This window comes from Solanum dulcamara, chromosome 11, assembly GCF_947179165.1.
Source record: "Solanum dulcamara chromosome 11, daSolDulc1.2, whole genome shotgun sequence".
NCBI classification, from domain to species: Eukaryota; Viridiplantae; Streptophyta; class Magnoliopsida; order Solanales; family Solanaceae; genus Solanum; species Solanum dulcamara.
Genome location: NC_077247.1, coordinates 46,939,644 through 46,964,064, shown reverse-complemented (window position 1 = coordinate 46,964,064; position 24,421 = coordinate 46,939,644). Strand labels below are relative to the sequence as shown.

Below are 24,421 nucleotides of genomic sequence, written 5' to 3'. Positions count from 1 at the left end.
ATAAGCTTAAAAAAATAATTAAGTTGGGGTAGCTCAACTTTTTTTTAAGGCTTATAAGCTGTTTTAGATATACTAAGCCAAACAGACCTAATTATTTTTTTACTTATTTTAAGTACAAAATGACTTTAAGTTGACCAATCAAACATTTAAAAAAACTAAAAGCAACTTATAAGCAAATTATAAGTCAATTCAAACGAGCTCTAAAAATATTAATACCAAAATGAACCAAAAATAATTTTTATTATTATTTCTGATTAAGGACGGAGAGATCCAACTATCCATCACACAACCATGTTGGTAATTAAACTCCATGTTGGTAATTTAGCTTGCTTTAACGTACTTTAATTGGTTACTTATTATTTATTGTAAATTACCTATTAATATTATTAAATAAAATTAACTGTAATTACTTTTTAAATCATATGTTTATGTAAATACTCTTTTATAATCACAATGTTAGTGCACTACACTTTTTAAAACACTTCTTATTTTCCCCATTTTCATTCATCTATGATTTATTTGTCTAATTGAGGGAAGCCAAAAGATAATATATAAATTGAAAAAAAAGTTAGTCTCTCCGTTTTAATTTATTTATCTTATTTGAACTTGATAGGGAACTTAAAAAAATAAATAAAACTTTTGAAAAAAGAAAAAGAAAGTATAAATTGAAACGGAGAAATATTTCAGAATTTTTTTCTTTTTAATCAGAATTTCACTCTCAATTCCCCTTTCTCCGCGGAGATATCATGGATGTGTTCAAGCAGTACAAGATTACTTTTAAAAAAAAAAGGACCAAGAAGGAATAATCAAATGAATAATTAGGAAAAATGAAATAATCCAAGAACCCAAAAATCAGATATGATGGATAGTACAATCTTTTCTAAATTCCCCATGCTTTCTTCCCCTTTTGACCCCAATACTTCCCATTTTGTCCATAGCATCAGCAAAAGCCTGAAAAAACTTATGTTTATCCTTTGCCAATACTTGAACTAATGACTTAGTCCTAGGGTCCAAAGACAGAGCTTGATCAGAAGCCAACAATCCCAATTTAGCGTCCAAATTCCCATAATAAGCATTGTCAAATGAGAAAGGTGTTGTCACATCAAATGGTGCTACAATATCAACATTTCCACCAAATTGTGGACATGACATTTTGAGGGCCTTTAAGAGTCTAGGATCCATATAAGGGTCAGGTTTCTTGGTCCCTTTGTAGTTATAAATTCTGTTCACAAATTGCTTGCAATGTGCAAAACCTATTGTGTGTGCACCAGAGAGGACCACAAGGTCCTCTGGGGTGAGTCCTTTAGAGGAAAAAAGTTTCAAAAGTTGGTCCACTGTTGAATTTGATTGAGGAAGATTTTGGTGCACCCTTGATGCCTTTGATATCTTTCCATCCCATCTTCCTTTCTTCACTTCATAATAGGGTCCTCCAACCTATTCATCAAATCATGAAATTAAGCTATTATGAAATAATCAACAAATTTTTATGATAAAATTTTAAAACAAATACAAAATTTGGATCAAAATTAGTGAATTCTGACAAATCCCGTATTCAAAATGCTATGGCCCTTTGAATAAAGACAAAGTCAAAAGTTTGTTATTATCCCAAAGAATTCATTTGGAGCCCTCGAGATTACATTAAAATATGTACTAGCTCACATGTCTAGTGTCATTCTAAATCTATTTGATCATGTATATTTTAACTACCACTCCAAATGAGCAATGTTTACTGCAATTTGGTACTTTTTCGCCCACATATGCATAGATGACTAATGGAGTAATTGACCAAAAATAAAAGTATGACTTTTGTCTTGTTCATCATATCATGCCAAAACTTGGACAGCCATATTTTTGAACTTTTCATGTGTCAACCTTTTTTATATAATTCTGCACGATTTTGGACTATTGCTGCCAATGTATTAAACAATCGAGAACTGTTTGATTCTTCTCATAAAATTTGGATAATATGAGGAGACAATTTCGATGAAAAAGAAAGAAGACCAAATGGCTCACTCTTTCCGTTTTATTTAGACTTATTGTGTGGTGCCTTACGTGCAAAGTTTAGTACAAAAAGGAAAGGCTTTATTGAAGTAAAAATATATAGGAAAAGGTTACGAACTGTACATCAGTAGGAGAATAAAACAAAATTATCAATTTTGACCATGTAATTACTGAGAAAAAAATTGAAGACACATGTATTTTCATTCGATATTTTTTCTAAATTCAAATTAAGAGGTAAACACTTGTTAATTTATCAAATGAAAAAGGGTCAAAAATATTCTTTATCTACATTTTGATCTAAAAATACTCTCCTACTCATTTTTTGGTCTAAAAGTACCTTTTCATTCACTTTTTTGACTCATTTATACCTTTGAAACTAACAACCCTTTATTTATTTATTAAATATTTATTATGTGTCATTTTCTTATTGGATGAAATAAAAATCTCATCTCTACTAGACTTTTTCTCATAATTTATTCAAGTCAAAACAATATACATTTTCAAGACTCCAATTTTATGTTTTTTTGAAAATCTAGTAGCATTTTGTATTTGTTGTAGCCTTTTTAATTATTATTTTTTGAATTCGGCTCCTCTCCAAGTTCTTACTTGAATTGAAGACACATGATATAAGAAAAAATTAACTACTAAGATTTAATTAATTAAATCAAAATTTTAATTATGATTTAGATAATAAATATTTCATAAATAAATTAATAATGTCATATCGTAGCAATATATTATCTTATTCATAAATAAATTATAATTTTTTCTCTCTTTTCCTACTTTCCTTTTCCCTACGAACATCTATCTTTTTTTTTAACTGTGTTAATCTTTAATTACAACTTTTTGTGAAATTTTCTGTTTGAAATTAGTTATCACAGAGAATTATTAGCAAAAAAATTTATGTTATCAAATTTTCCTTTAAAAAATGGAAGATAGATATTGCTTAGAATTTTTGAATAACATAATATGTTTTTAGAATTGTGGTATTACTAATTTTTTTAATAATATATTAATTATCTAAAACAAGAAGAAGCCATGGAAAATACAAAAAATTACTTGTTTTTTTTTTATTTAAAAAAAATGGGGTCTTGAAGAGGGATATATTTTGATTTGGATAAATTATGAAAAAAATTTTAGTAGAAAAGTGGTTTTTATTTTATCCAATAAGAAAATTACATATATGAAATATTTTTTTAAAAATAAAATAAAAGAGGGTTCTTAGTTTCAAGGATACAAGTGAGCCAAAAAGGTGAATGAAAAGATATTTTTAAACCAAAGGTGAATAAAGAGTATTTTAAAACCTTTTCAAATAGTTCAAAGGTATTTTTGGCCTTTTCTCGTTTAATAAACGGACTTAAAAAGAACTATAGTACCATTTAAATTATAGTAGAAGACTTAGTTTGTGTGGTATTTGAATTAGTAGACTTACTAAGTGGACAAAATTTCTGGTAGCAATGGCAAGAATGTCTGCACAAGAAACAACACCAGGACACTTGCTTTCCACAACAGCTTTGGCTTTATTTATGCCCTCAAATGCCTCTTTAGCTATATCCTTGTTATCTTCTGCATCTTTCTCTGCTAATTCTTTGCTTCCTGCTTTACTTGATATCAATATTGACCCATCACACCCCTGCATTCAAACAGTGAAGTTAAAAACACCCATATACTATAAAAAAAAAACTTATAACAATTGTGTCCGGGCCAACTTAGCACAACTCGACTACTTCACCACCACGTAAAGGTACTCAGAGGCGGATGCACAATATTATTTACAAATTCGACAGAACTCAATAGCTTAGCTCAAACTCTCTTTCTCTCTATATATATTAATAAATTTTATAAAATATGTACATACATGTGAATCTATAAAGTTGGAATTTTGAATCCGGCTTTATAAGTATGGAATAATTTTATTCATTAAGACTATAGTAGCATTTTTGAGCCTAGCTAGCACTTATAAAATTCAAATTATGGTGAAAAAAAGCTATTGCTAGTAAATTGTGACTTACTTCAACAAAGCAATCATGGAAAAAAAGGCGAATGGTGGCAGGGCCAGAGGCAGGAGCTTCTTTGAACATGTTGGAGGTTACAGAGCCCACCAGATATTCAACTTGAGGGCATGATTTGGCATAGTAGTTAACGGAGAGTTGTCGAGGCGGCCGCCGAAGGGTGGCATTGATTGGTAGCAGAGAATTGGAGAAGGGCAAATTGAGGAAGAAGAGGAACATAAAAATGGTGGCAGTGGAAGAAAATGTGGGAGAAGAAGACATGGTGGTTTGGTTTAATGACTAAGACAAAATAGGAAATAGTGGATAAGTATATAGGAAAAATCGAAAGGTGACTGTTACAGAGTATAGACAGACAAGAAGTAGCCATGTTCCAAAGAAGAATCATGGACCCGTGAGGAGATGCCCAATCAATAAATATTTGGAATACATAAATAAATATGATGGCAGACAGAAAACCATCAGGTGAATATATACTTGGACATTTTCTATTTTTTCATATTTAGTTACGGTAGATGTGACCACTGACAAATGATCATAGTATAAATAATCTATTACACTAGCTTTTATTCAAATACGTAAATATATATTTTAAGCCAGGGAGGGCGAAAGGGAAAAAAAATGTTATTCTACCGATGAAATTTAAACTCTCTACCTCAATTGTCAACTCATCAAGTGAGCTAGCCTTCAACATTGTTGATTGGACTCTTTCATTCACTTGACTCATTTAACTTCTTAACAATTTGCTCTTTTTTATCTTGGGAGGGGGTGGAAGAGGGGGGGGGGGGGGGCAAAAGGGATGGAACCGTCTGTTAAGTTGTACACTTAAAGAATCTATGTTAAAATTTGGACAAGTAAAAAAAAGGTAAGTAAAAGGTTAAAGATGAGTGGAACAGTGACTAAGCTTTGGGTCGTAAAAGGTAAGGTGTCTGGTGTCTTTAGTCAAACATGAAGAAATTCTAATAATATGTCCATGTGCAATAGTAACTTTTCTCATTTTCTCTGTTCCAATATGCATTCACCATTTCATTTTTATAATAAATATATTCAACACCAAATTAAAGAAGAGGTAGCTAGGCAAAACATAAACTAAAGCAAAAGCAACTTGTATTTCAAGCAAAGAAGCAGTTAAGCTCATGATTGTCCCTTTCTTTTCACAACCTAACAAGCCAAAAGAAAATGAGTCTTGGAACTGTTAATTTTGTGTTCTTTTGGTTTGCTTTAGTGAATTGTTTGTTATGATCAGAGAGAGCCTATTTTTGTTTTATTTGTTTTAAAAAAACAAAAGTATTTTTACAGCATAACATGTTTGGTTTGAAACGGGCCTAATTCCATGTAGATATGCAAATGAATGCAAATTGTGCTTCAAAGGAATATTCACAACAAAATGAAGCACCTAAAAGTATGACCAGGTGAAAGTCATCGGAAACAACGGTTCAAATCACAATTAAAACAAAAAAACGTTAGTTAATTTCTTTCATTTTTTGTTGATGAACAAACATATTTATTCAGTAATACCCCATTTTTATGGGAAAATATTCACCACAAAATGAATTCCATTTCAAACCACACCTAAAGAAGAATTCTAGAAAGACCTTTCTGAAGCTCAGATCACTTAAATGCATAGCATGTGCAAGTGCAATGAGGGACCTCACTTTCACACAAGACAGCAGGTCACAAAAGATGCACTTTTTACTCTTTCTATTTAAAATTCAATCATCCCTTTGTTGATATCACTACCTTTCTACCAGAAATGAGCTCAGTAAAAGCTGTGGACCATGCAATTCAGGCTTCACATCTCTCATGCCAAGCTTTAATTGTGGCCTTGAAAAAGGAGAATTTTAAAAAACTAAAAAGTCCCTTTCAAGTATAAATTTTTTGTTTCCAAGTGAGTGACCACTTTGTGAGAGTTCACAACATTCGAACTTTCATGTTGTCATAATCATTCCACATTGCCTATCCATTTGTCCACGAGTTGGAATCCTATAAAGCTTTTTTAAATGAGGGTAAAATAGAATCCAACCTATACTTAATAGGATGACAGACTTTCATTGAGTTGCATTAGTGTTAAATTTTGGATAATTTTTCAACCAAAGTGTTACTTCTGATACACATTATGTATCATCCTGTTGGGTCTGATCATTTTTCTCGCAGTTAATAGCCTATACAACCATGACTATGCCTCAATAAGTTATTTGGGCTCGGCTATATACGTCCTCACTATCCTTGTGGCTTCATTAGACAAGTCTCAATTCAATTAGAAAGAGAGAAAAAGAATGGAAGCAACAATAATCTAACTCACACATATTATATCGGAAACAAACTCTACTAATACCACTAGACTATAGGGTTCGTCACTGTTTTCTTGTGCCACCAGTATCTTTGTGTTACAGAATTGTGACAGGACAACCATCTGTCAGGATTGTCGAAGACTTGCTCTGAATGTATCAAAGATTTCAAAGAATTCTCTGTTTGTTTCTGCTACCCTATTCCACAATTTATAATTCTATCGAAACCTTTACATTGGATTGATTCAGAGGAATCAATGATTAACTATAAAAAGTTATGTAGAAAAGTGAAAACCTACCTAGTCTAGTTTGTTTTGTCATTTTGTTACTCTGAATAATCCCACTTCAATCTGACCTTAAATTCCCCAATTGTATAGCAACTTGAGGATGTTGGGAAGAGCCATCAAAAATTTGTGCAGCGTCTGAAGGACTCACCAAGTGCCATTTTGGTGAAAGCCCCCTCTCTACCCCGAGCCCTGCTGCCCGACCAGACGTTACTCTCCTTAAAGATACTGTTGGCTTGTCATTTTGGTTATACCGTATAATTCCAGCTGTGTTTGTCCGGAGACTTTGATCAGTTGATGGATGAACTATGTTGTCATGAAATGCTCCACTAAGATGCCGGGATTTTCTGAATAAATGATACACATAAAATAGCAAACAGACAGTAGATGTTGCACCAGAGACTAGATATAAGCCCCAGAAGCTCCCTAGGGTGAGGCTTTCTGTTTCATCAACACGAACATTGTCACAATTCTTTGACAAAGCAAACCAATGTTCTTCCAAGCGGTTAAGCGTACCATCTTGTGTTAGAGTCAGTATGGCTTCAGATACATCACGAGCTAGCGGAGAGCCTTTCTGGAATGCCTGGTAACATCAGTCAAGTTATGCAAATAAGAGATACAGACTAAAGACAGAACAATGGGACTGGTCATGGTTTCAAAAAGAGCAAATATCAAAGTTATATAGAAGTAGCGTCGTGTACTTACAAAGGCTAGTCCTCCAAATCTGTAATTCGGACCAGCAACCACATACTGGTTGCAGTGCTCTCTAAGGAAAACCTTCTGATATGGGATTTCAAGAAAGGCTGCTTTGATGGTTCCATTTTCAAGTTCAGTTGGATAATCGTCCTGATTACTAATGGTCTTGATATTTTGAAGCTCCAGGACTTGCCTCAAATAATCCTTAACAAAGGAATCACCATCACATCCAACAGTTGCGTTTGTTCTCTTTATCCATCCTATATCTTTCACACTTGGTTCCAGTCTTGGAACAGTTAGCATTGAAGTCAGAGAAGCTGTATAACTCGAGGTCAACACGAAGACCAGGAAAAACCAAACCACTACTACAGTCTTGGTGTAGTTGCTTCTGATAGTCTCCCCTGATTATCAGCCAATGTAAAAAATTGTTATCTCCTTGCAAGATTTACTGTTTAAACAAAGCTAATGAGCTTACTATGATCTTATCTGAAAAAACGAACATTTCACTGACACTTCATTTAGCATTAAAAGTCACAAGTTGTTTGATTTCAAATGATTATGATGGATAGCAAAGCTTACGGTGAGCAAAAAATAGTGAAGAGAATGTAAACCACATTGCAGTTCCAAGTTGATCTTTCCACCGGCCTCTAAATTCAGGATTGGAGTGATGCTCCATGAACCAAACTACAAGCATTGTGTAAACTAAGACAGCACCTGTTGCTATCCACATAATTCCAGTGAAAGGCTTCAAGAACATCCATGCCCTCTCGGATCTATCAAACTTCACTGGAACCACCATGGTCAACCCTGATTCTGCAAATGGCTGTGTGAACTCCACATATTTTGTCCTTTCCGCTAATATCGTTATGTCTCCAACAATAGCATCATAGTTCTGACAGAATTAAGGGAAAATATCAAAACATGAAAAAATTACACGAGTCCAAAGCAAGCCTCAAGTACTAAATGTTTTTTTGCTTGGTATAGCACAGGGTGCTGTGCCATAGAAAAATAGGAAACAAGGTGAAAAGCCAGATAGTATTTAGGATATCGGAAACAAAATGCTTACCCTATTAGTCAGTTGCTGAACCAGATCAGGATATGATCCATTATATGGTTCAAATTCATATGGTAATGAATAATTTTTCTCCAAAATTTTAAGTACTTCTCTGAAAAGATCAATACAGAAACCAGTATACTTCCTTTCATTTGTCTCAGCCACCGTTTCAACCTTTACAAATTTCTCGAAAGATGTCCTCCCTGGAACACCAATAATCAATGGTTTTGAATCAGTAGGCATTGCCCACCCTTTTGGGACACGTTTCAATTCTCCCGGCCATTTTACCATACTAGACTTCATGGTACGGGATCCATCAACCCAAATTCTCTCCCCATTTTCCACTTCAGGAACTTCCGAGAATCCAAACTTTGATGACCAGAAGACAAGTCCTTTATACCTGTTTCCATCAACGTTTACAATCCTAAACGTTGGATGGTGTGACAGTGCTCCATTGACAAAACTAATATTGCCACTCAAACCTGTGAAATTGCTGGAAAGAAATCTGTTTTTCAGCAAAACTGAGTCATTGGAACTCTTTGTTCCCAAACTGTTCACCGCCTTAGCAAAAGCTGTGATACTGTCATATGCTTTTAGAGCATGAATTCCAGGCTCTGGGTGATCCTCCATAGGATATTCAGATTGGAAAATCATTTGAAATTGACCTTTAAAATCTTGGAAAGACTTAGTGGCTTCTGCATAGTGATTTTTGATTCCTAAAGCCCCTTGGATAGATGAAATAAAGGCTGTGTCAACAGAATCCAAGAGATCAGCAAGAGAGTCTGCAAGTATCCAAGCTGAATCTCTTCCCATAAGTCCAAGTTCCTTGGCTTCTTTAAACAGATGAGTTGCAGTGGATACTGATGAACGAAGAACGATAAACACCCTTGATTGTTTCCTTAGTAACTTGACTACCTCTCGTCGAACAACCTCCCTTGGATCGGATAGAGAAGAGAATTGTGGAAGAATTAGTTGATGCTCTACTTCTACACCATGTCCTCTAAGTGTTTCAGTTAGAACTGCAAGCATACTAGAATCACTATACATGTCATCTTCATAAATTACTATAACTTTCCTCCACTGGTAGGAACTAACTACTGAAGATGTACAATTTATTTGGTCCAAGCTGCTTGTAGTCATTTGCACCAAGAAAGGCCATTTAAGCAGCACCAATTCTGGTGTGTAGGAAGCTGTAACAAAAGAGATAATTGAAACTTGATGCCTTTTCCCAATATCAGCAATTAAAGCTGTTTCTTCCCAAGTCTGCATGCCAATCACTATCATCTTTACATGGTTTTGTTTAACAAGCTCTTCAGCTGCACCACAGTTGTAAAAAACAACTACGAAATGAGTTTTAGTTCTATGCACCAACAGTCTAAGAAAATATTTGTACAAGCAAATCACTTGTAAATAACTATAGCTAAATCTCTATGATAGACATTAACTACTAGTAACATGTCAAAAATCAAAGTATAAGCAAAAACAATCCTGGTATAAAAATTTGTATTGTTTTATACAACGTATATATGGTATGAAGTACAGAACCTCGCATTACCATTTAATCTCTGTATACCTTTATATGATGTTTGGGTTTCCTATTAAAATCCACATTAGTATACGAATTCTAATACTGGAAACCTAACGTTGCATAACTAATACAGGTTTAAGTTAAACGAGAATTCATGCATTATTTTATACGGAAGAAAAGGTGGAACAAGTAATATCCCTACAATAGGTTGTCCCTATAAAGCAATACTTGTATTTTTTATTCACCAAATAACAATAATCCATGTTTTATTTGTTCTTTTTTTAAAAAAAGATAAATAAATATTGGGGGCAGGAGAAGGGGAAATGGGGGAGGCCGGGATTACATGATGGAGAAATGAACCCCATGATATTGAAAGTCCAAGTAGCCATCCAACTTAAGCTACTAAGATTCCTCTTGCGTTATTTATTCTCCATATAGCAATTCCCATATAACAATCCATGCATTATAATCGCAATACGATTAAAACATCAACGAAACAACCCTGATAGTGCAAGAAAATGACAGTACATAAACTTAAATCCTTATGGATTTAGGTTTTAGACCAGATAAAGAATTGATAAATGTCAAAAATCAAACCTGTGAAAAGGTCCTGAATTGTGTCCTTGCTGGTGTTCCTAAAATGAAGTGTTATAAGATGCTTTTTATTTCTTCTGTCATGGTTATAATTCCCAACTGCTATATTTATTGCAGTTTTCTGTTCCTTACCAATACGGGAATTTAAGTCAATAATTGCACCTATTTCTATGGTTTCATTTGCAGTACTTGCTTTGACAGCTACAAGGGAGATAAAAACACAGACCTTGAGGATGAAGATTAACATAGGGAAGGGCTTAAAAGTACTCATGATTTATTTTTTCTACTTTAGCTGAAAATATGTCTTCCTTTCCAAAATTAACTACTATATATAACAGCTTTCCGTCAACATGGTGCCAAGAAGCAAGCAGCTTTCCGTCAACATGGCTGCTTGAAAATTGAGCACATTAGGATAGTTTTGTAATTACACTGAATTGATGTAATTTTATTGGTCAAGAAAAGGATTTCTTGTAGCTCCTTTAAATTTTTTTGAGTTGTCAAACAATTTTATCCTTCAACTTGCATCATTTTTGTGCTCATATGTAAGTTGTAACAGGGGAGGTGACACTGTGGAGCCCACCTAGCTCTCTCCTTTCAGTTGCCTAACACTTTTGACACACACAACAATTTTTTTCTTCAACATTTTCCTTCTCAATAATATTTTTAAATTATACTTGGTTTATATATTAATAATATATAATAGTTATCGTAAAATTCAAAATTTCAAAGTATCATTAATAAAATTAATTTAATAAAATATGTTTTTATTAATTTTCTTAAGAATATTAGGTCAAGAGTCAAATAATATGAAATGGAGGAAGTACAAAGCATTACTCTAACTTTTCATACTATAAAATTTATGAATGCCCTTATAATTGAAATATTTTGTAAAAGTTTATTTAAAATTATAGTAATAGTTAAGATCAACAAAATTATAATCTTCTCTTTCATGAAGTCACTACTATTTAAATTGACTCTCATTAGCTTATAGATCAATTTTTTGTGTTAAAAAAAAATAAAACTTTATCTGAACTATTGTTTAGGTGAAATTTAACATGTTGAAATGACATGAACTAAAGTAAAAAGTAATTAAGAAATGGGAACAAGCACACACGTTACCGTCAATGTGTGTGCTTCCCGGAATTAAATTTCAGAAGGTACTTTTGTCATTTAACTTTATTTATAGCTTTTGCCATTTTTCTTCTATATTTTTGCATTAAATAATTTTTTTCACGGTTTGTGCCTTTTTCCTTCTATATTTTTATAAATTTATTTATTGTTTAAAAGTTTGAATTAAAGTTGAACTTGTGTTTGGTCATACATTTCATAAAAAATATTTTGATTTTAAATGTACTTTTACTAGATATGATTTATATCTCTAATTTCTAAAATTTAGCAAAATAATTCAATTTCACTATTTTTAAATTTAAAATATACATATTTAAAAATTATATAAAAAATACAATAAGTCATAATAATTGACAATTTAAAATACTTTAAAGATATATGATTAAATTATGATGAAAGACATATTGTAAAAGTATAACTTAACAAACTCCAACTTCATAAATTCAGATAAAATAAAAAATATATGGAATAAAGTAGCGCGTTTAATGGAAAAGTTTGGAGCACAATTAATTACTTTTTCTATTATTCTATTATTATTGATAAAGTATTACTACAATTTATAACTAAATGTAAGTTATATACAACAACAACCCAGTGAAATCCCACAACGTGGGTCTGGGGAGGGTAAAGCGTACGCAGACTTTACTCCTACCAAGGTAGGACGATTGTTTCCGAGAGACGTTCGGCTCAAAAGAAACATAAAAAGAGGTCAGATAAAGCTAAGAAGTTCAAAGCGTTATGTGAAAGCAAATAACGAATAACGCAAATAACGAAAGCGACACAGATAAAATAGAGTAATCAAAGTACAGAAAGTAATAGAAAGATAATAACAAAAGTCAGAGCACAAGAAATTATAGTGCGCCAATGCGCCTCCTAATACGGAAGAATAATGAGACTATGTATTAGCCTTCTACCCTAATATGGGTCCTCCACACCCTTCTATCTAAGGTCATGTCCTCGGTAAACTGTAACTGCGTCATGTCCTGTCTAATCACCTCTCTCCAATATTTTTTCGGCCTACCCCTACCTCTTTTGAAACCATCATGGCCAACCTCTCACACCTCCGCACTGGGGCATCTGTGTCTCTCTTCTTCACATGCCCAAACCATCTCAGTCGCATTTTCCGCATCTTGTTTTCCACCGAGGTCACTCCTAACTTGTCCCGAATAGCCTCATTTCTAATCTTGTCGCTCCTGGTATGCCCACACATCCATCTCAACATTCTCATCTCGGCTACTTTCATCTTTTAAACGTGAGAGACCTTAACTAGCTAACACTCCGTCCCATATAATATAGCCGGTTTAACCACCACTTTATAGAACAAATGTAAGTTATATATATATTTTAAATAAATTATAAATATAAAATTAATGCTATTGGGCCCGTGCACGGGCTATCGATTTAGTAAATTGAAAAGTAGGATGGTCATACTTAGCCACCAAATTAAATTACATTGAACCGTGTGGATAGTCCAAGTATGAGAATAGACTTATTTTTTCAGACTAGGGAATTTTAGTCGAAAACAACATAATAGAAAAATGAATAAATCTACCTCCTCCTCTTTTTTTTGACTCCAAGAAAAATTGCGATTGCTATTTTTTGAATGTGCAGGGATAAATCATGCAAGTCATACTCGTTCATGTATAATAGCTTACAAATCACATATATAAAAGGTGTCAATTGCAGTAGAAAACGAGCTAGCTCGCAAATTACACACAAATAATATAAATTGCACTAGATAATGAATTCGATGGAGAAGGTAATTAATCTAATCTCGTATCCTTACAATTTACTTCCACGTAATCGGCTTATTTTCCTCTGTAGTCCTTTTTGAATTAACTTTTTGTGCTACTTGTTATCCTTCTAGGCATTTGTTTATTAATGATGACTTTCTTATGTGTAATATATACTCTTAAGAGGTGTATATGTAGAGTTGTAGAGACGATATTAGCATACTTTTATTGAATAAATATTTCTGAAAATTCAATGAAGAAAGTACCTGGAAATCATCCATTCCAAAAGAATATTTTATGAATTTGAAATAGAAAAATTAAAGTCAAGTGGTCTATTTCTAAAGTCAATTTGTACTATAAAAGTTACTTAGATCAAATAAAAAAAACCATGAATACCAGTGTCAAATTATAGACCATTAGTTTCTAATAGCTTATTTATTTTAATGCTTCTATTTTGCACTAATTAATGATCTGAAGTTCAAAGAGAAGATTAGGTCAAAGTCAAATACCTTTAGGTGGTGTTATGGATTTGGTTTGATCTGCTTGGTGGAAGAACTGATTGTCAAAATGTGCTTGTAAAATATTTTAAATATTGTATTAGTTTATTCATTATGTTTAGATTAGTTTGACCTGCAAAAAGATAAAAGTTTTTGCATCATTTTTTATTTTAAAACCAAAATCATTCTAATTTAATATATAAAAGCATAATACATAAATCTGATCCTTAACTTGGTTTCAGCTGGCAACTATGACCTCTAACTTAACTAATGCACAAGTAGACACTTTAACTATCCAAAACTTGAACAAATAGACACATTCGTCCTACATGACAATTTTGTATCCTACGTGGCGTTGAGTATTGTGCCATGTAGGACATGTGTGTCTACTTGTTCAATTTTATATAAGTTTAAGTGTCTATTTGTGCGCGCCCAAAGTTAAAAGGCATAAATATAAAATGAGGCTAAGTTAAAAGACATATTTATATATTATGACATATATAGGTTGAATTTAAGTTTCATTAGATATTCATATGCAAATACAAGGAAAGATTTAAATATACATTGTATAGTATCAACATAACTAGATATTGTAATGTATCATTTTTTATGCACGACATTATAGGGACAATTTCAAATATATACAATAAACTAATTAGTTTACAACAAATATAGTCATATTTTATTTACATAAAAAATAGTCAAAATCATAGAAAATATACAGTGACTATACACTGACTATACAATATAGATTACTTATACATGAACTATACACTGAATATACATTATGTTACACACAAAAACTAAATATAGCTTGACTATACATGAAAATATACACTGACTATACATGTTTATACAACGAATGATTATTTTTTTGATAATTACTTTTGCCAAATAGCTACTGGTGTAATTTGCCCGACATTATACCCTTGGACCATTCAAATCCACATACCCAACGAGCCCATAAAAAAATATATATTGTCACGTATTTTCTAATTTAGTTTGTAATAAAATTTTAAAACACAATAAAAATAAAAAAAACGTATCAAATGCACTATATAACCTAAGTCAACTCGCGATTGACTCAAAATATCTTACTGAACAGTTATAATCTCTTATCGGTATGCATATGTTACATGTATCAAATATTTTGTATTATTAAAAAAGGGTGAAAATCATTTTTAAATCCTCAACTTTGCTTTTAAAATCAAACCCACCTTCCTTTTTAACTTTGAATAATAATCAAACTCCCCTCTTTATTCTATGTAAATTTTTAAAATGTCTATTATACCCTTTCATTATCAATTTTTTTTTGACTTTTTTAGAAATCATGATACTTTTATTTTTTTATTTAATGTAACAATTTTATTAATAATAATCAAAACAGTAATATTTATTTATACAAGTGAAAATAGCAGAGAATAATAACTATACAAATATATTGCAATGTAGGAAATACTAATAATTAATTTAATTAAAGACAATTTTTTAAAGATTGTATTATTTAGATTTTAAATTATTTTAGATTATAATTTATGTAATACTCCATCAATGTCAATCAAAACTTGTTTATTTATATAGAAGAGAATATCCACCACCATTTATATTACTTGACTCTCATTCTAAAAATATTTGTTTTAATTTACTTGTTTAATTTATGAAATTTCAGAAATTTTTAATAGCTTTTTATTTCTACCCTTAATATTAAATAACTACATAAAGTAGTAATAGTTAAATTTAATGTTTCAAAATATTATTAACAATGCTAGTTTAGTAAAATACACCTCTATTTAATCCTTTTTAAGGAGTGTCATATATATCAAAAAGAGTCAAGTAATATGAAACACATGAAGTAAAATAGCGGGAAAAATATATACGTATACATACATATACACACACTTAATGGATAATATATTGAAATAATGGTAACAAGAATAATATTAAATTTTGTAATAAATTCTTAAAAATATTATTCTACTTATAATGTTAAAGAACTTAAAGAAAATGTTATAAATATCTATATTAAAAAAGTAACTTATATATAATATAAAGAGATATTAAATAAATATGATATAACAAAGATAAAATGGATAATGCATGGAATAAAGGGGGGAGTTTGATTATTATTGGGGAATTTGATTTTAAAAACAAAGTTGAGAGGTAAATTAAAAATTGTGGAAGGTGGAAATGTACCAACATTACAGCAAGTACAACATAATAATGAACATATCGCCGTAGCAATAAAAGATGGAAAAGAGAAAAAAGAAACTAGAAAAAGGGTTGAAATGCGAAGCCGGTTAAATTAGTTTTTAGGAGTAGAGCAGTCCACTATCAAAAAAAATGAGAGCGCTATGTTTCAACGTTTCTCTGTTCACAGCATCTCTTCCCATAAATTACACTACTCTTATCCACTCCTACTGTAACTGCTCTTCTTCTCCTTCCTTTCCCATCGATAATGGCCGTTTCCGGCTACGCATCACCACTACTCGCCGGAGAAACAGTAAGTCGGAGCTTTTTCTCGGCGACGAAGAAGAAGTTGAAGCAGAAGAAAACGAGAAATTTTCCAGCATAGCTGAAAAAACCTCTAGGGCTATGAGAATGAAGAGGTCTAAAGGTGTTTTCGACACAGAAGAGGAAGAAGAAGAAGAAGACGATTCGTCGATGTTGCTATCTCTGAGTGTGAAACCTGACCGAAATATGGCTTTGCTTGATGATTATGAAATGGAGGAGCTCGATTTTGTTCCCGAAAATCCTAATCATCGCAGTGGTTTGTTTTTCTCCTTTCTTTATATTATATTGAATTATGCTATTGTTAGTACAAAGAATATTTGGTACTTTCGCTTCCGGATACTAAAAGTATGTGAATTTGAAAAACACATTTGTATAGTCTTTAATCGTTACTACTCTCTGTCCAGGAATGTTCCTCAGAATTGCTTCCCCGGATTCGAAATAATTGAATTTTGACCAATATTTTAAATACAAATTCCTTTTATCATCTTCGAAATTAGGACAATTGTATTTGAAGTATTTTTTTTCATCTAGTACCATTATAATTGGAGAAGTGTATGTGTGTGTAAATGTATGTGAAAGAAATTGGAAATAATTTAAGGAGAAAGTATGTGTAAATGTAGGATATGTGGCTGTGCTTGGGAAGCCGAATGTTGGGAAAAGTACACTTTCCAATCAAATGGTTGGGCAGAAACTGTCGATTGTTACTGATAAACCTCAAACTACTCGTCATCGAGTTCTTGGTATATGTTCTGGTCCAGAGCATCAGGTTTGGAATATTCTACCACTGCGTTTCTGCTGAGCTGCAACATGTCTGAGTTTATGTTATGTCCACATACTTCTTGGCTGACTCGTTAATGTGAAAAATGTGGCTTACGCATTGCTTTGTAGCGCGTGGAGCTTCTTTACTGAGGGAACTTCTACTCTTATGCCGCATGTGTCTTAACTTTGTTGTAGTACTGCTAGAGTTAAATAATGATTGCAACAGAAATTTCTTTTTTGTGATTGCAATGGAAATTGTTTTGTTGTAGTTGTGCCTAGTTTTCTAATAGAAGAAAAAAGATTTAGGAGTGATGGCTTGGTGATCTTATCTATCAACTGAGCTGTAAGTCTCCTTTGGATAATTTTTCTTTTTTGATAATTGAAGTGATTTCATTAACAAAGCAGCAGCAAGAAGGTGCCATCACTCTATACAAAATAAACCTGGGCTGACCCCTTTAATGTCTTGAAGGAGTCAATCAAATCTAGATTATCATCTAAGCAGGATTCAGCCTACACTAAAAAGGAAAATTTTGAAGATATATGATCTTGTTTGCCTTTATCCACAATATTCAAAGTGTACACAGGGAAAGTTCTCCAAACTAGTCTCTGTGTTTTCTCCATCATTTCTGCCTGCCAGCTATGTATTGTTTCTTTTAAGCTTCCAGGCATAATCCACACCCCATAAATGTTCAAGAACATATTCCATAGGTTCCAGATCTGGATGCAGTGTAGGAAAAGGTGATTTGCAGTCACTCTCAGAGGCGGAGCCAGGTAGGGCTAAGGGGGGTCATTTGAACCCCCTTCAGTGGAAAATTACATTGTTTATACATGGTTAAAATTATTAAATATAGTAGATGTTGAACCTCCTTTGGCTTCTTTGTGTGTTTACTTTCACATTTTGAGCCTTTTAGTGAAAATCCTAGCTCCGCCAGACCGCCATTGGTCACTCATGAAAAACAAAGGTGACTCTGCCTCTGTTGAAGACTTGCAGAACCATATCTTACATAACCTAAATACTCCTCTATGAAGGTTGTCCTTTGGGATAATTATTATTCAAAAAAATCAGTGACGAGCCCCACGTGTATATTCAAAATTATTTTGTGGTTCAATACTTTTGTTTAGGCCATTGGTGCTTGAATATTGATAAGTTTTTAGGGAGAATTTTTTGGCTAGTGAACCCTTTTTCAGTGCCTCACAGTATCTATTTATCAAAGTTGTTGATTACTCACTTTGCCTGTGCAGCTATTGTCCATTGTTGTGTTAATCGGTTAATCCTTGTTACTTAAGCATGCCTAATTCTTTCACGCAGTCTGCAGCTTATCATATGCTATTAATATGCAATCCTTTTCTAGTCATTGCAATTTTCTATCCTATATCTGTTCCCTAGACTTCAATTTTTTGTGCACATTTGTTATCCCGTCTCAGACTCATGAGCTGGGTGTTCCCATGCAGATGATACTTTATGACACTCCTGGTGTCATAGAGAAGAAAATGCATAAGTTAGATTCAATGATGATGAAGAATGTCCGAAGTGCTGCTGTTAATGCGGACTGTGTGCTTGTTGTTGTAGATGCATGTAAGGTTCCTGCAAAGGTATGGTTCTTTATTGTAAAGAGCCATCCAGAAAATATGTTGTCTTTTTAACTTTTTCTAGAGCTGCTGCTTTCAGATAGATGAAGTGTTGGAAGAGGGTGTTGGAGACCTAAAGTATAAAGTACCAACATTGTTAGTCTTGAATAAGAAGGATCTAATCAAGCCTGGTGAAATTGCAAAGAGACTTGAGGTAAGTTATCTGTTGATTGTGAGGTCATTTATTGCCCAAGTCTTACAAAGAGCTCCCCCTTGTTCTAGTCAGACAAAGTATAAGTGATTTGAGTCAACTTATGCAATTGCTCTGTAGAATCCATCAACTACTTGGCAATGGCTATTATCATTGGAATTGAAATAATTTTGCTGATTGATTACCTTATCCAAAAGAAAAGAAAGAAAGTTTTGTGTTTTGGAGTACCCATTTTTACATTAGTAATATATTGGTGTTGAAGTGCTAGAGGAAGATCTATTCTTGTAGCCTATAATGGTCACGTAAAAGATGGATTTAGCCGGATGACAAAATTATGAATTTGAGACATGAAAAAAGTTTTTGAACACTTGAACTTATCTAGATTGGATATTTTATTGACGAACTTAGACCAATTAGTCAAATAGTTTAGATGTTCTGATGCTATGTTTTCTTCCTTTCAGTGGTATGAGAAATTTACTGACGTTGATGAGGTCATACCCGTAAGTGCGAAGTATGGTCATGGAGTAGAAGATGTCAAAGACTGGATATTATCTAAACTTCCTCTTGGGCCTGCTTATTATCCCAAGGTGTAAATATACTCTATCTCGATATTCCATTACCTCTATTCATTGACTTCTTTCTTGAAAATGAGGAAAAATTCATTAGAGTCATCTTCAACTTTGATCTGTATGATATTGGTGGCATTTAACCTTGTAGAGATCTGTTGGTGTCAACCACTCAATTTGGGCATTAGACAAATGATATCTATGTTTCGCTAGATAATTGCTTTTAAAAATGACGATAGATTGCATCCCTCAGCTCTCCATGCAACTATGTTGCCAATACTGCTAAAAACTTCTATATTTAACTTTGATTCCATCTTGTGTTTTTATCTTTTTCTTTTGAAATTACTTTTTAAATTGAAAACTATGATATGTATGCCATCTGGAAGTGACTGCCATTTTCTAAAATGGAGAGCGTCTTGGTTTTTTCCCGCAATATTATACAACTGATACACTTGCAACTTTTTTGTACTTTAATTCTATAAAAATTCAAATCAGCATGGATGCACACATAAATTACACCTTAAAACAATTAAATCAATGTGCATTTTCAAGTCTGTTATCTATAATCACATCAAGGTGAATCATGTCTTTGAATAGGTAGAGGCTAGTATGGAATCCACCCATCTGTATTGAGCGAGGGGGAGGAGGAGTTGGGTAAGAGAGGGAGAAAGAATTAGCTTATTCAGTTTGTGCAACTATTATGATAATGCAACCTACAGAAGTTGCAATAAAGTAGGAGAAAAGTTGATTGATCTAAGGTCTACAAAAAGAAAAAAAGAGAAGAAGAAAGAAATGGTTGATATAATACTATATACCGTCTAGTTGAATGTCACTTTGGTAACGGGGATGTCAGCATGGTGTATGATGGACACTGAGAAAGTATTAAGGATAAAAGTACATTAAAGCCAGCAGTTTCCAGTCTATAGCTGATATTGATCTTCACATGTATTAGTCGACATTGTCTTGGATTTGATTTTCCATAAAAGATTCTCTCTTTGCACCCCTCCTCTTTTTCTAGAAGCTTAGAGATATGGAAGAGCTTTTCTTTATTCCCAGGATGGGGTAGCTCAAGGTCTTTAACCTGGGAGTAAGAGTAAGGTTATCTTTTTCCGTCATATGCATGATATTGATAAGTAACAGCATAGATTTTCTTATTACCATTATCTTGCATGCAAAACGTTATTTTAAAATGAGATTTCTTAATGCATTAAAGTCTTGTAGCAATATTAATCTTTATACTCTTATAGGCTATAATAATGTATATTATTTGCCAAGGTCAATTAACAAGCCCATCTCATCTTGCTTTCAGGACATTGCTAGTGAGCATCCTGAAAGATTTTTTGTGGCTGAAATTGTCAGAGAGAAGATATTTCTGCAATACCGAAATGAAGTTCCTTATGCATGCCAGGTAAAAATGTTTGAGAGAACTTCAAGTTGATTGGTGAATGTTATTTGCTTCTAGTTTTTCTTTAGGAATTTACTTCATCATTTTCCAGTTTTCCTCTAAATCTGCCATACACTCTGCAGGTTAATGTAGTTAGTTACAAGACTAGACCGAATGCAAAAGACTTTATTCAAGTCGAAGTTATAGTGGAGAGAAACACTCAAAAGATCATCCTTATTGGGAAGGTAATAATCATCAGTTAGTTTCTGTACGTCATCTGTGTTTGTTATTTGATATATGTTTCATAACAAAGAAAGACCATCCTTTTTCTTTATGTTATATTAGATTCATCCTTCTTTTATAAGTGCAGTAGACGTTGCAACTCTGGAAACTTATGTATACTGTAAATAAGCAGTGTCCCACCCTCACCCTCTCCTTGGCCTTCTGTCCTGCCTCTATCTATCGATCTAGAGTTCAATTTAATCTAGAGTTTTCATTTGTATAGATTATTGAGTCATATCGTGTCCCGCATTGCATATAAAAGGTCATCCAAAAGGTTTATAAGGGTATTGTACTGCTTCACTCATTGTCTTAATGTTTAAGATTGGACGTCTGGTGCTTTCACATAATGTAACAGAGCTAATTAAGAGCCTGTTTGGATTGGCTTTTGGCTTTTGACTTATAAGCTAAAAGTCATAAGTTAGAAATTCTACCTTTTGGCTTATTTTTATCATTTTAGCTTAAAACCAAGTGCTTAGAAGCACTTTTTTGAATAAGCCAAACACTCCAAAAGTTCTTGAAAGCACTTAAAATAAGCCAATCCAAACAGGCTCTAAGTTTTGGAAAGTCCTTTCCCACAATTGTAAGTCCAGATTAAAGTCCAAGTGTTAACCCCCAAAACAGGTTACACTTGTGGGACAGTGTTTAGATATACTGTGTCCTATATTCGTTATTAAAGGGCATTTGTCTGCTCTATCCATTGTCTTACCTTGAGGTTTTTAATTTCCCTAAACAAACAATAGTATTCTTGTGTTACATGTCTCTTGATTTGTTTTCAGGAAGGGAAGGCTTTAAAGCTTCTTGCCACAGCTGCAAGGCTTGACATAGAAGATTTCCTACAAAAGAAAGTTTTTCTGGAGGTAATTGTCATGATAATCTGTCTTTACAATGAATTCAAAAGGATATTAGGGCACTCTAACATCACGGTACTTCGAACTAACACGGGGCACTCTTATATTGTGATACTTAAACTAATGTGCTGCAACTGCTTCTTCCTACTTCCTGCTGACACAATTTTGCCTAGGTACAACTTTTGAGATACTTAGCTGGAAAAGGTGATTCTCATGTTAATTTTTTGTTGAAACAGGTTGAGGTGAAGGTGAAAGAGAATTGGAGGCAAAATGAAGGTCTCTTAAAGGACTACGGCTATGGGGGCCATATTCAAGCTTTGTGATTTGGAAACTCTATTTTGAACTCACAATGGATAGAATGTGAATGATGATCTGTAGCTCTTGATGCTCTCCATGACGAACTAGCTACAATTTCTATAAATGTTTCCCGAAAGTACCACAGGCGTAGGCAAATGGGATTTTGTGAAAGTTCTTGATGTCAGGATCAGGAATCACAAATATCCTTGCGGAGAGATCATGATGTGAATGCACCAGATCTCATCTCAGCACTACTAATCTGATTTCTGATTAATGTAGTTGTCCCTTGAGGGATGCTGTTGAAGGGAGGAAGAACTTGACAGAAGATGCAGGTGGTTACCTGCTCAGCAAGTTAACCTCACGAGTTCTGTCTTTACTGCTCAAATGTTTAATCGCAATGTTAAGATGTACTAATTGCTGCAGTGAATTGGAAAAAGGTAGAGAGAGGTGTATTGCTTCATTTTCTGGCGGGAACTGATTGACATCACTGCAAAACCTGTTTTTGTGCACAATTTTTTTGTAAATTTTATTTGCTGTAGAGATTATTGTAGGAAGTAGCCTTCAGCTGTCACAGGATCGGTACATTGTTTTTCACATTTCCAAAGTTCTATACAGGTGTATTTGATTATTGTATCTTTGACATTTTCAATCTTTTATGCAACTGTAATTGTTTATTCTAGGTTCAACTTTTGAGAGCCACTTCGAGTAGAGGCTGCGTTGAGCATGATGTAGGCGTACATGGTATAAAACACAATCCTAGAAGGGTTACAACTTACAAGCTCTACTGCTGGTGTAGTAGATGTGACTATGCCACTGGTTACTGGCTAAAGGAAGAAAATCATTGGTCAAAAACCGACCAAACCTAACCTACCGAATCCATTTATATCATTTTTTTAAATCAACTGTAGACTTTTATTTAACTGTATAACCGTCCCAAATAATTGGGATGGTCTTTTAATTGATAAAAAAAAAACTGAAAAATTCCCGAACCGAATCGAATACATTATATTTGTATATATTAACCATATGTTAAATTTAATGTATAAATATATTATTTTTCAAATATAAATATAACCTAGGTCTTAATCTCTGGTGACTGGACGACTTTGAGTATTTGCTCTTTAATTATTCTTTAATTAATTAGGTTAAAATTAAAAGATACTATAATAGATACTCCATTAAACAATATGACAAAATATATGCAAGCACTCTTATTAAATGTTTAAGATCAAACAATGCGGCAACAAAGTTTTCTATTCTTGACTTCTTGGTGACGAATTGAAATATTTTGTACATACTTGCGAAAGAAATATATTTTAATAATAGTATATTTTGAGTTGATACTTTAACAGTAAAAAAAATCGAAAATGAACCGAATCGTACCGATATCGAAGAGAAATCGATATAATTAGGATGAATTTAAAAAATCGATGATATAATTTTTAAAAAATAACCGATCGAACAGTTCTATTGAGACCGTGGAACTTGATGATATGGAAAGGGCACTCGAAGAAGTTCTTGATGATAGTGCTTCTTTTTGGAGTCAAAATTCGAGTCTCTTTATCATAACAAATAAGAAATCTTTAATCTCACATGCAAAATGTTAATTGTGTCCCTTCAACTTTATCCTATGCCATTGAAATCAGAGTGTTAAAAGGTTCCATAACCCACAGCCGTTGTATGTTGATCATTTTATCACTTGTATGGCATCTCCAGCTAGCATTCCCAAGAAAATTATATATCTGGACTTGAACAGAGTAGTATTTATTCCTAGATATTTTGAGTTACTATAGAATAGTTGTACTGATGATGTTAGCATCCTAAGGTCATTCTTGCATAACATACATACTTAAAAATAAGAAGGATTATTTATCTCCATTAATTTCTGCGTCTTCACCAATCCTGAAGCTTTGAGCGCTCCTAAAATTTACACCCCACAACAATTAAATGTAATTGAGTTGTGTAGGTTAAACTTAAAAATTGGATTCCTTGACATGCAGAAGAAAAGGTTAATCGAGCAAATGTTACATTTTTTTTTTAAAAAAAGTGTTAAATTCTGGTGTCTAATAATCTTGAAAAAAATATATTAATTCTAATAGGAAATTATTTCAAGTCTCTTCAACTTCATTTTATGGTGTTTAAATACCCAGAGTTGAGGAATAGGATTCCATAAACCAATGTT

At 32.9% G+C, this 24,421-nt stretch overlaps 3 protein-coding genes across 3 annotated transcripts; 1 reads left to right on the top strand and 2 right to left on the bottom strand.

Annotated features, from left to right (window-relative positions):
• Positions 1–801: 801 nt before the first annotated feature.
• LOC129874659 (peroxidase 19) lies at positions 802–4,545 on the bottom strand. The gene is made up of 3 exons (XM_055949977.1): positions 4,014–4,545; positions 3,434–3,634; positions 802–1,434 (listed from the first exon to the last, which is right to left on the bottom strand). Exons 1-3 carry the CDS (start codon positions 4,272–4,274, stop codon positions 853–855), a joined length of 1,044 nt encoding a protein of 347 aa, XP_055805952.1. The 5' UTR covers positions 4,275–4,545; the 3' UTR covers positions 802–852.
• Positions 4,546–6,287: 1,742 nt separating this feature from the next.
• LOC129874658 (glutamate receptor 2.9-like) lies at positions 6,288–10,945 on the bottom strand. Its single transcript, XM_055949976.1, has 5 exons — positions 10,458–10,945; positions 8,345–9,648; positions 7,858–8,170; positions 7,288–7,679; positions 6,288–7,165 (listed from the first exon to the last, which is right to left on the bottom strand). The coding sequence occupies exons 1-5, from the start codon at positions 10,723–10,725 to the stop codon at positions 6,644–6,646; spliced, it is 2,799 nt and encodes a 932-aa protein (XP_055805951.1). The 5' UTR covers positions 10,726–10,945; the 3' UTR covers positions 6,288–6,643.
• Positions 10,946–16,084: 5,139 nt separating this feature from the next.
• On the top strand, positions 16,085–22,913 carry LOC129872903 (GTPase ERA-like, chloroplastic). Its single transcript, XM_055947853.1, has 9 exons — positions 16,085–16,579; positions 16,944–17,089; positions 18,535–18,675; positions 18,752–18,865; positions 19,324–19,449; positions 20,738–20,836; positions 20,956–21,057; positions 21,871–21,951; positions 22,179–22,913. Exons 1-9 carry the CDS (start codon positions 16,153–16,155, stop codon positions 22,263–22,265), a joined length of 1,323 nt encoding a protein of 440 aa, XP_055803828.1. The 5' UTR covers positions 16,085–16,152; the 3' UTR covers positions 22,266–22,913.
• The last annotated feature ends 1,508 nt before the right edge of the window (positions 22,914–24,421 follow it).